The sequence below is a fragment of the Podarcis erhardii genome, assembly GCF_964252035.2.
Source record: "Podarcis erhardii genome assembly, chromosome: 9".
Classification (NCBI taxonomy): Eukaryota; Metazoa; Chordata; class Lepidosauria; order Squamata; family Lacertidae; genus Podarcis; species Podarcis erhardii.
In genome coordinates, this window is record NC_138512.1 from 62,525,239 (window position 1) to 62,537,365 (window position 12,127).

Consider the following 12,127-nt stretch of genomic DNA (forward strand, 5'->3'; position numbering starts at 1 on the left):
ACTTACATCCTCAGGTAATGTGTGTTTCATCATGTCATGTTTGGCCTTTATTTGTTAGCCTTTTAGTACTGGGATTTGTGTGTTGTTGTTTTTTAAAAAAGTCAGAAAATCTCTGCAATCCATTGGGGTATTGTGGAAATGTACATACAGTATCGCTTACATTTTTAAATAGCCGTTCCTGAATTTCTAAAGCAAAAACATAACCTTTCTAAAGCTGGCACCATTCCTGGAATGTATGCTGTTATTGCCACTCACCCAACAAGCTTTTACTGAAATATGCTTCTTTTCTCATTAAGGTCATCCTAGCGGGAATGTCAGCGGTGCCCCTGACATCATCGCATAAAACTGCACCGTCATTAAATGGCTGCACGCGGCAGTAGCCTTGGGAGTGCTCTTCTCCCCTCCCATCTCTCTTGCCATTTGGCAGCATCTCAAATTCAAGGGGGTGGAAGTGGTATTTTTAAAACTGGCCCACCTTTAGATAGCACATGCCCTAATTTTGCAGTCGCAAAAGACACCAATATATCCCTTTCATTTCTCCCTATATTTAAGTGTGCCTTTTTCCTCTGGGTGAATGTGAATACAGTAGTTTTGTTTTCTGTTCATAGGGATATTTTCATCACTCTGATAACTCTTTGCACCGCAGGGCTATTTTCCAACATACAAATAACAAAGGCGTTCACTGTTCATAAAACACTTCGAAACTATCTCTTGTGACAACAGACCTCACTCATTAGAAGTGGAAAAACCCATTTTCTGCAATCACTTTTGAACATCATAATAAAATGATGCTTTCACCTATTGTTTTAGCATAATGTGGTGCTCTTCCGATACAGCCACCACATAGTAAAATTTCAAGTTATCACATTCACATCCATAATTGCTATTAACATTCATTTACTATGATGGAAGTGATGAGAGGAGAAAAAATGGCTCAACACTTCATGATCGAATTCTGAAAGATGCCAAACACTTGAATATGGATGTCTAGAGGAGAGTCAGAACAACAAGCCACATTTCATGTTTGTTGAAAAACACTGTTCTCATAGCATGCACTGATGCTGAACAGATGTCACAAGTATATTCTTATGCGCCACCCCAAACTCCAAGTGTTGAGAAATTCCAGTGGTGCCTGTTCCTATGCATAGCTCAGTTTCCTTGGAAAGGAAGCCAGGAAAGTCTGTGGCGCTTTAAGATATATGGTTTTATTTACACTTATATACAACCTAAGCAAAGGATGGAAGGGATAACAGCATTACCCACCACCCCCAAGTATCGCTCCTCCATTAGTCACAGGGATCCAGCACACAGCAAGACATGTTTCTGTCTCTACCTTCCAGCTCTCTCAAACAAGAAAAAGCTATTGTTCTCCTGAGTACCAGACATGTGAGGGGGGTGGGGGAAAGGCTCACCCATTCATTTCTATGGAAAAGAGCACCTTCTTTTCATATGCTACATTGTGGTACTTTTCATATGCTAAATTGTGGTACCCAAGCCATTCCCTTGTTTGGCAGACTTCCTCTTCTACATCCTACCTTTGCAGATACAGGATCACAAGTTTTAGGAAAGGGCCCAGGGTTTCATTGAGACTGACCCCCTAAACTCACACCAATAGTTACATCACTAAAATGCTGTTTTTATCTGCACCATTCCTGTTCTTTAGGTCCTCACAGTCCTTGACCTCTTTGGCTCTCAGTGCCATTTAATCTCTTTGATTTTGGTGACTCTGTGGGATTTACGAAGACAGCACTCCAAAGCTACCCCTGTGATGAGCAAACTACATGGGCCTTTACAGTCAACAAGGTGAAAAGGCAGTGAGGGCAGAAGAGGCCAAAGACAGTAAAAGCAAGGAAGAAAAATGAAAAACATTCTGAGGAGCTGAAGCAGCAACCAAAGGGGAATGAAACAGTGGTCAGTAACCTCCTGTCTGTCCAGATCCATCCCTCCCTCCCTCCCTCCCTCCCTCCCTTTCTCTTCTGACATTCAAAATGAGCTCCTGGAGTGGGGTTGTGTGTACAAACCTTGCCCTCAAACACCCCATCTCCACAGGACATCTTTGTGAGGGATGCTCTGAAGGGAGCTTCTAAGTGCTTTTGGACTAATTCAGCTTGAAGCCTCTGTGCAATCAGGATCCTGATTATAGGCAGAATCTTCAAGGTGCATCCATCCAAACATACTTAGAAACTCACTTCAGACCTTCCCACTTAAAGGGTGGGTGGGTGGAATTTGGCTGGTGCATGCAGGATGCACACTCCTGCTTCCCTGGTTGCTTGAATGTCTGAATAGAGCATCTCTCCATCCTCTAAATGTCACTCAAGGTGACTCACATTAGTTTGAAGTGGGCTAAAGACTGTAGTTTAGTACAGCATTTGTTTTGCATGCAAAAAGTCCCAGGTTCAGTCACCAGCATAGTCAAGTTCGGCTGAGAGAGAATCCTGCTTGAAACCTTGGAGAGCCACTGCCAGCCAGTCTAGACAATACAGTGGTACCTCAGGTTAAGAACTTAAGAAGAAGAAGAAGAAGAGGAGTTTGGATTTGATATCCCGCTTTATCACTACCCGAAGGAGTCTCAAAGCGGCTAACAGTCTCTTTTCCCTTCCTCCCCCCACAACAAACACTCTGTGAGGTGAGTGGGGCTAAGAGACTTCAAAGAAGTGTGACTGGCCCAAGGTCACCCAGCAGCTGCATGTGGAGGAGCGGAGATGCGAACCCGGTTCACCAGATTACGAGTCTACCACTCTTAACCACTACGCCACACTGGCTCTTAACTTAATTCATTCTGGAGGTCCGTTCTTAACCTGAAACTGTTCTTAACCTGAGGTACCACTTTAGCTAATGGGGCCTCCCGCTGCCGCCACGCCGCCAGCATGCGATTTCTGTTCTCATCCTGAAGCAAAGATTTTAACCCGAGGTACTATAGGTACTATTTCTGGGTTAGCAGAATCTGTAACCTGAAGCGTCTGTAACCTGAAGCGTCTGTAACCCGAGGTACCACTGTACTAAGTTAGATGGAACAATGATTTGATATGTATGGCAGCTTTCTATGTTGCTAATGGTTTACAAGGCATGATACAAAAGGGGAAAGGGGCAGGAAGAGAAGAGAAGAGGGAAATAATATTTTTAATAGCATCTGGCTGCTGAAGGAAGCTTCGCCTAGCTCTCTCACTGCTCCTTTTGATGCAGCCAGGCAGATATGCAAAATAATAATAAAAAAGATATCTGCAAACTTATTTAACTTTTACAATTTAGTTAGAATTTCATTTGAAGGAGCAATATACATATTTTGCAAATGATAAAATATGGAAAGAAATAAGACAGCATTGCCGGTTAGGTTGAAAATTACTAGAGACCAACAAGATTATGTAGAGGATTTGAAAGTATTTTCTTCCAAAAGAATACTCTAGATGTAAAAAATAAAATAAACAGTGAGGATTATAACTCCCCCACCACCACCACCACATACACAAGCTGGCTATTCTTCTAGCTGGTTGATAACAAACTGAACACTATTTGCAACAAGGCTTTTAGGCATCAGCTTTTCCAAGACACCCCCTGATGTGTTGACAGGTTGTAAGATACTAAATGTGACTACTGGGAAAGCTGACAGGGGATTAGGCATCGTCCCTGCCATTGCTATCAAGCTTTCATGGGTGAGTCAGGCTCAGGTATTATTCTGAAAGCAGGTTAACTATCTGCTACAAAGCAGCTGAAGAAAATCCACCCACAGTCATTCAACCCAGAGTTGTTCAACGGTCCTTGCTCCTTAAAATCCCAGACTGGATAGGAGTAGATAATTTGCAAATGGGTCACAACCCAAGTCTTTTCACAGTGTGTTTATCAAAGCTCTTTTGCTGTCTAACAATAGAAATGGCCTTTAAAAAATATGTTTCTTTGTAATACATAAAAGCTTGCAAATATACTGTTGTGAGTTGGGGTGTGTGTGGTTAGGCTGCATGCCTGAGTCTCTTCTAATTCCTGGATCTGATAAGGATTCAATTGCTGGAATAGTCAGGGGCCAGCTTCTTGGTGAGGTAATGGCTTGAGTATGGGTAACAAACTAAGTGGGTCCATGCCAGAGGGGGGTCTTGTCATCTGCACAGCCCAGGACCTCCATACACACTGCCCAGACTTGCACTCCGGAGAGGTCACTTTGGTGCTCCTAATGTGGCAAAAACAACATGGGAAGCAGCAGTTACGAGTTCCCAGTGTCTGCAGCCATAGCAGATGCTGTCATTCTTCAGTGGTTTGAATTCACCCCTGGAGGAGCACTCCATTGTCTCTTAAGACAGACAGATGCCAACAAGTACAATCCAACTTCTTGGTGATGATTTTGTTTAACACTGTAAACCTGATGTTGTGGATTACAACTTCCATCAGCTCCAACAAGTTTGGTCAAGAGTCAGGGATAATGGGAGTTGTAGTGTAAAACATATGGAGGGCACCAGGTTGGGGAAGGCTGCCCCAATGTCTTTGGCCTTTTGAGAGTCAATATGTTCTCATATGTATAGTTTTGTTACAATTTCCATCACACCATTCCATTGTTACATTAGCATTGGAAAAACAACAAAAAACAAAACAGAGATCCATCAAATTAAGCTCTACGGGAGACAATTTTGCGACACCTTAGCAGAGCAGCTGTATTAGAGCAGCATTGGTGGTATTATTTAACTGATGCCCTCTCCCGTCAATGCAAGCAGGTTAACTAACAGAGCCAAAGTATAATCCGACAGCAAATAAATAAAATAAAAATAAGAAAAAGCAGGGAAAGAAAAGCCCAGGGCTAAACAATTCTGCTGTAGTTTGTTGTATCTGCATAGAAGTCTGAATATTAATGTCGTGGGTTTGAGAGACAAAGACAAGCTTCTTTTATTGCAGAATCCAAGAGCTTTATTTCACTTGACAGTAATTCACAGTTTTCCTACTGGCTAAATATTTTGTATACCGAGTTAAATGCACTGCAGTATTATTCAAGCACATAATGATTCCTCTTCCCCCTCTTCAGTTGGGAAAAGGATTTTTTAACAGCAGTATGACTGAGGTAAAAATCCAAAATCTGTAAACTGGGCCACTGTACACCTGTACCCTATATAGAGGCATGTAATGGGGTCAAGGGAATTTGGAACAGATGAATGTCAAAAGGCACAGCAAAGAATGAATATAACAACAACAGAGGGGTGGATCCAGGCTAAGTTATTCAGAATTAGGTTTCATTGAAATCAGCGTGAAAGGTTAATTGTGATTAACTTAAGTCTTGTTGATTTCAATTAACTAATTTAAGGCACAATCCCATGATCCCTTGGAGGGTGTCTCAGGGGCTGTTATGATGCAGCAGACTCCCCCCTCCACTAGTTCTGACAGCTATGTTTAGAGTAGCCAGCTGTGCGCCAACAAAAAAGAGGACAGAAAGAGCACACAGATTTGCATGAAATTTGCATGGTCTACTTTAGATGCATACATGCAAATTTTAAAATGCTAGTATACTTTAGATAGAAATGCATGGCATCTCACCCCAGACAGATGGGTGGGGTATAAGTAACGTGTTGTTGTTGTTGTTGTTAGACTGTGGCCATGATCTGCTCAGTCTAGTGTTCAGGTGCCAGCTGTTGATGGGCTACTTCAAAGTCCTCCTGCTCCAACTTCTAATGATTCTTTGTCTTTAACCAGAGCTGAATTGGAAAGCCCTTCAGAGAATGGAGCGCTTCAAATACATGGCTTTCCTCTGACAAACAGGGGAATGTCCTCTGTAATGCAGGACATATGGCCACCGTAAGTATGCTTAGTCTTGGCTCTCTGGTGTTGTCACTTGTTAATCTTAGAAAGCATAGTTAAACAAAATGAATCAACTTAGGTAAAGATACCCAAATGTCATGCCTTCAGGAAACCATATAAGAGTAACTTAGAATAAGTTAGAATTACAAGTATCCCCCCACATATGCAGGGGTTACATTCTGGGACCCTGTGTGCATAAGCAAAATTTGGGTAAGAGGGGAGTATCCTCTAAAAAGCCTCTCAATGCCCATTTTTTTCCTGTCCCAGCTCTCTCTCCTGCTCTCTCCCCAATCCAGACCAAAATATCTGGATTTGTAGCTCTGGGGCTGGCTGGAAGCTGGCAGATGCATGAGAAAGTGGCTGTGGCGCTTGCACTACCCTGTGGGTCAGCTGTTAGCCGGGAAGGCTGAGCTGCCTGAGCAAAGCCTTACTGTGCCTAAGGATTCTTTGAGGCTTCCTCTGCCCTCACCGATGGCACTGCAGGGATGTCTTCTTTGGACTGCACAGTGGGCCTGTTTGCGAGCCACAAGACTTGCCAGCTCTTCCCTGTCTCTTCTGGGTATGAATTAAATATTTGTTTCTTTCCCGGTACCACACACATATATGGTCACATGCAACATGATCACACATAACTGGGGAGGGATGCCTGTACCTGCTACCATGGTACACTGGTTCTTTGTCTTAGCTAAAGGATAATAGTCAGTGCATATCCTTGCTTGATGTTCAATGGCTGCTATTTCTTTTCAGAAACCCATTTATTTATTTATCACATTTATATCTCACCTTTCCTCAAGGTTCTCCCTTCTCCATTTTATTCTCACAACAACCCTATGAGGCAGGTAACATCGAGAGACAGTGACTTCCTGAAGGGTACCCATGAGCTTCATGGCTGAGTGCAGGGTCAAACTCTGGTCTCCCAGGTCATAATCTAAGCATTCCATTGCATTGGATCCCCAGAAGGGGGAAAAAATCAACCATGTTCTCCCCCATTCCATCAGGAATATTACAAGAAGACCTGCAAACTGACACAGAAACGTCTCTACCAAACACTACTTTCCCCCTGGTCAGTTACACTCTGTCTTTTTCTTTCCCATCCTTTAAAAATGTTGACATCAAACGTATTCCATGACATGTCTTGCTAGTGTGTTTTGGTACTCTTCTCACTTTCCTCTGTTTTATGGTTGAGTCTCTGGTGGACCTTGGCTGATGGGGCTATATTAATAACGAACAGGGCTGTGACTCCTTTAAAGATACTAGAAAGTCCTCCTCTGCCTCTTGCTGTTCTTTTGTTATCAAGAGATCCATGGAATGGATCAAGAGAGGGCTTCAGAGCAGCCTCTCTTTTCCTTCTCCCCTGTTCCCAGCTTCTCCTTTCTGAACTTCTATCAAATGACGTAACATCAAGAATGAATCAAATATTCTAGGACATGAATTTCAATATGGAAAGAAGTCAATAGCATTGGAGGGGGATCTGTGGGTTTTGACAGAACTGCAGAAACCTATAACCAGATTAGAGAACTGGGTGGGTTTTGAACTGAAATAGACAAATACTCATATTTTAGCTATAAGACATAATCCAGAGTATTATATAAAGTATTATAAATCAAGCATCCAACAGCCATATTGTAATCTTGTTCTTCTCAGAGGTAAGTCCTATCAAATTCAGTGGAACTTACTCTCAGTGAAATGGAGTCACCACTGCAACCTGAATTATGAGGTTTTTTAGCATGACTTAAGGATGACTGACTTTTGCTAGGTTGTACCCAAAGGCCTTGGTACAGAAGCTCTGGAGCAGAGCCAGATATTTTGATATTCTCCATCTGAATTGTTCCCTTCCAGGTTACAAAGCACATCACCCAGCTGCAATATTACAACATTGTTCTTCCTACTGAGTAAGCGGAATCTGCTTCTCTGAGCAAAAACCACTGGTTCTTATCCTATGGTGAATGACCTTTTTCTTCTTTATTTGTGGAGCAAAACAGATAAGTAAATATATGCACACTAAAAAGGGGAAGTGAGAGAAGAATGAGGTTTTTAAACTTTCCATTTGAAAAATAATAATGAAGGAAATGAAGCGCTTGATTTCCTTTGTTAGGTAGGAACAGACTATATGAACTGCCTGCCAGAATCGGTAAAAGATCATTTTTTTTATATGTTCCCATTCTACAGACAGCAGAAGCTAAACACCCTTTGCAAAAGTATCAAGCAGGAAGAGAGTTTCCATTTGTCAAGGAAAAAGGCCGGCCGCTGCCCTTACCTTTTGAATGCCTGCTTGGGATTCCTGCACGTTATTCTCTGACCCGTTACTTCGGTTAATCATCTGCCACAATTTTGAATACATGTTGTTCTTCTCAAACGGATTCATCCCTTTCACCCGAACGTGCTCATAGACCGCGGAGTCCAGGACGGTGCCATAAGGAATATCAGTCTGCCTGGAGAGATCCTGGAGAGACCTTAAGTGTTGGTAAAGATAAGAAACACAAGAGACATGACTCCACATTTTCATGCTACAGGCAAGCAAAGGGCAACATGTATGATGAGACAGCTGTCAAGTCATTTTTATTTTATTCTTAAAAGTCAAAGCAAGGCTAAGAGAATTACCTTTATAGTTTAAACCACAAGGGAAGCTATAGAGGGGAAAGGAGAGGGAAGGAAAGATAATGGATTTTTAAAACAAGAAAGACCTGCACAAACCAGAGCAGTGTTAGCAAGCTTTATTTTAAAGGTCAAAACAAGGAGGGGAGGAAGCAGGTTTTTTATGGGGTAATTTATTTCATTTATATCCCACTACTGGGATTCATAGATTCCCCAAGGTGGTTCACAAGCATGGGGGGCGGGCAGGGATTGTTTTTGTTTTATTATGTACTTTTCTGCTCTCATTTGTATCTTTATGTTGTGGACTGCCCTGTAATCTTCGGATGAAAGGTGGTATACAAATTTAATAAAGAATAATAGCAATAATGATTAAACAACAATAAATGGTTTAAAACAGGAGTGGGAAACCTTTTTCAGACTGAGGGCCACATAGTGGCAGAGCTTCATGCTTTGGCCCTGGGGGGTGGAGAGCAGGTGGGGCTGGCGTGTGTCCTGGGGGTGTGGCACCCCACCAGGATTGTGCTGCCGGGGGCGTCACGCTCCCCCCACACTCCTCTTCCTCCACCAGTGGGGCTATAATCCCTTTTGGGAAAACTTCCAAGGGCCACATGTCATAGGTAGGTGGAGCCAGAGACAAAAGTGGGTGGAGCAACAAATTTAAATTTCAGTATTGCACAATAGGCTACTTTCGACTCTATCCTCCATTCAGGGAAGCAAGAGGTATGATCAAAATTCAAAGACACATTCCAGCCAGGGAGAAACATTCAAGTAGGACATAAAGCCAATAGGTGTGTGTGGCTGGGGAGAGCTAAAAGTTCCCGATTAAGTTCTTTTAAAACTTAACAATCATAAAAATGTGTGTGTGTGTATGTATGTAAAATATCAAAGCACAGAACCAGAGCTAGGACAAATTATTTATTTCTTATGTTTTGCAGCTTTTACCAAATTGTGCTTAAGGTAGCTGCAGCAAGAGAATGCAAAGTAAAATATGAAATAGCAATAAAAAAATAACAACAATAATTTTCTCATTTTTTTGAATTTCACCCATACTTTCCAAACTGGAGGCAAGGCCTTTCTTCTCAGGCGTGGATAAACTTCTCTGCCAAAACAGTCACCATCACAGACCAAGCACATGCTTTAGGACTTTACTGCATAGTAAAATCCTAAAACACAAAAGTAGTACCCTGGCCATCCATTGTTAGAATTTTTTTGAAGTATTGTGATTACACTGTTTCTGAGATTTCAATATTCCCATGGTTCTGGCTGGTTGCAGGAGTGCATGAAAGATTGATGCACACCCATAGCAAGTAGGAAGCTGCCTTACACTGAGTTAGGTCCATCCAGCTCAGTATTGGTGCTGGAGAAGACTCTTGAGAGTCCCATGGACTGCAAGGAGATCAAACCTATCCATTCTTAATGAAATCAGCCCTGAGTGCTCACTGGAAGGACAAATCCTGAAGCTGAGGCTCCAATACTTTCGCCACCTCATGAGAGGAGAAGACTCCCTGGAAAAGACCCTGAGGTTGGGAGAAGGGGATGACAGAGGACGAGATGGTTGGACGAGATGGTTCTCGAAGCTACCAGCATGAGTCTGACCAAACTGCAGGAGGCCGTGGAAGACAGGAGTGCCTGGTGTGCTCTGGTCCATGGGGTCACGAAGAGTTGGACACGACTAAATGACTAAACAACAACAACAACAGCTCAGTATTGTCTGCACCAACTGGCAGCAGCTTTCCAGAGTCCTGCCTGGAAACACCAGGGATGGATCTGGGCACCTTCTGCATGCAAAGCATGTACTCTGCCACTGAGTGATCACCCTGCCCAGGTTATATGCATGCCATTGCCCTACCCACAATCGCCTCTATTCATGGTAGGGATGGTTTGGCTCTAAGCTGAAGTTTACCTGACTCATTGCTTGATAGTACGAATGTGCATCTGTTTCAGGATGAAACAAAGGGTTTCCTTGTTACTGAGAGCTGAATCTTTAGGGCACGGTTCTCAAGTATGCAGGGAGCCTTCATATATACAAAAGTCATCCTTATCCCATGATGGGCTGGGAAAAGTCATGGAAGCTGAGGGGCTAAAAACTCAATGCACAGCCCCAAAGCCCTGCTTGTACTAGGGTTGCCACTTCACTCTGGAAACACTAGAAGAAGACTATTGTAAATAGAGGTAAATGACAATGTTATATCTCGTGAAAAGATTGCCTTCCTTGCCAGGAATTGCATTTTTATAGGCAGAATGGTCTGTATGAGAACACATTTTACACAACCTAGCTGTTATGTATTATCTGTAATGGTGGAAAAGAATGGTTTTGCAACTCAGTAAGTATGGAGGAGAAAGACATTTACTGAATGCTGCTGTTTTTGAAGCTGGGTGCTACATCAAGAACTGTGTATATTAAAAATGACAAAGAAATGAGACTTCTGTGATATTTGGATAGTAGTTTGATGGGAAAGTAGTGCACCAGGAAAGCATAAGCTAGAATTCATGTGACAGAGACCCAAGACCTTTTGAGGAAACATCCAGAATTCAGCAGAAGAGTGGAGATAGCATCTATTGCCCCTGCTCCCAGACTTCCAGGCATCCAACAGAAAGTAGGAACAGAACCACTTCATGTACCCATAGGGTCAGGGCCCGTCCAAGACATTTTGATTTTGGCACCTGAGGTGAACCACAAAATGATGTGCCTTCTCCCCAACAGGGAAGAAGGGGGAAGTGAAGATCGACATCAGGAAAAGGCAAGGTAGCAAATATCTATATTGAGCTCTGCTGCCTCTGTGGATCCTGTCGCCCAAGGCTGTTGCCTCACCTTGCCTCCTGGTGGGCAGGCCCTGTGGCTTTCTATGCAGTCAGTTCACTATTGGTAACCAGTCCTCCTGTGTTCACCTACCCATTGATGCAAGGATCTCTGTTATCCCTTCCATCTTCTTTCCTGACTTTGAGGAAGGGTCAAGCGGGTTCGTTCCTCAAAGTGAGGCATTTTGGGCACAGTGTCTACCCACAGTGGAGAAAGGCTGTCACTACAACCAAAATTCCTCACCCCTTTGCAAGGCAAGCATTTGCCTAACCCAGGGCTAAACTTTCTTCAGAAATGCAGAAGAAAAAACCCCATTGCCTATGTTTTGATGAATTCTTTATGATTTAGACCCCCATATACAACAAAATGGGGTTCTCACTTGCACTGTATTTTTCATAGAAAGATTTTATTTTAATGAACCGGGGATTTCTCAACTTTTTGTTGTTTTGGCAGTCCTCTAACTTCTTCATCTTGCTCTCAGTGTGTTTTCTACCCAACCCCGTTGGTTTGTTTTTTATATGGACATATGCAAATTAGAATCCTTAAGTATACGGCTCTGAAATACCACCGGTTTCAAATCAGTTTCCTGATGGTCCCTGAAAGTCTGCAGACCTGACATATTTCCCTCTATTTACCCATCCTTGTGGACCACTTAACCATGCCTTTATTTTTTTAATGACATTCATTAGACTTCTGAAGGTCTACTGCAATCTAACACCTAGGAGCCATTAAGGCTTTGCTGGCACAAATTAGCTTCATGCAAGTGCACAAATCTAAGTGATGACACTTAAGGACAGATAAAGGGGCAAGATGTGTGCAGTCTTTTGAAAAGCTAACAGCAAATTACTAATGCCCATGTAGCATGTTGGAAAATGTTAACACAAACTTATAGAATGCCATTAGTTTCAAAGGACATAAGGTCTTCGGGTACAATCTGCTGGTCTGATAAGTATACAATGGAAC

At 42.6% G+C, this 12,127-nt stretch overlaps 1 protein-coding gene and 1 long non-coding RNA gene across 8 annotated transcripts in view; one reads left to right on the top strand and one right to left on the bottom strand.

Moving 5' to 3' along the window:
• LOC309350485 overlaps positions 1 to 12,127 on the top strand; it is a 737,064-nt gene that overhangs the window by 144,238 nt on the left and 580,699 nt on the right. The window lies entirely within an intron of this gene.
• The window catches only part of GRID2 (glutamate ionotropic receptor delta type subunit 2), an 833,811-nt gene that overhangs the window by 114,849 nt on the left and 706,835 nt on the right, over positions 1 to 12,127 (bottom strand). For all 7 annotated transcript variants that reach the window (XR_014160291.1, XR_014160292.1, XR_014160293.1 and 4 more), the window contains exon 13: positions 8,027 to 8,222. Coding sequence is in view for 4 of the 7 variants with exons in the window: in XM_081876717.1 (XP_081732843.1) it covers positions 8,027 to 8,222 (196 nt within the window). In the remaining 3 variants the exon portion in view is untranslated. The remainder of the gene's footprint in view (positions 1 to 8,026; positions 8,223 to 12,127) is intronic.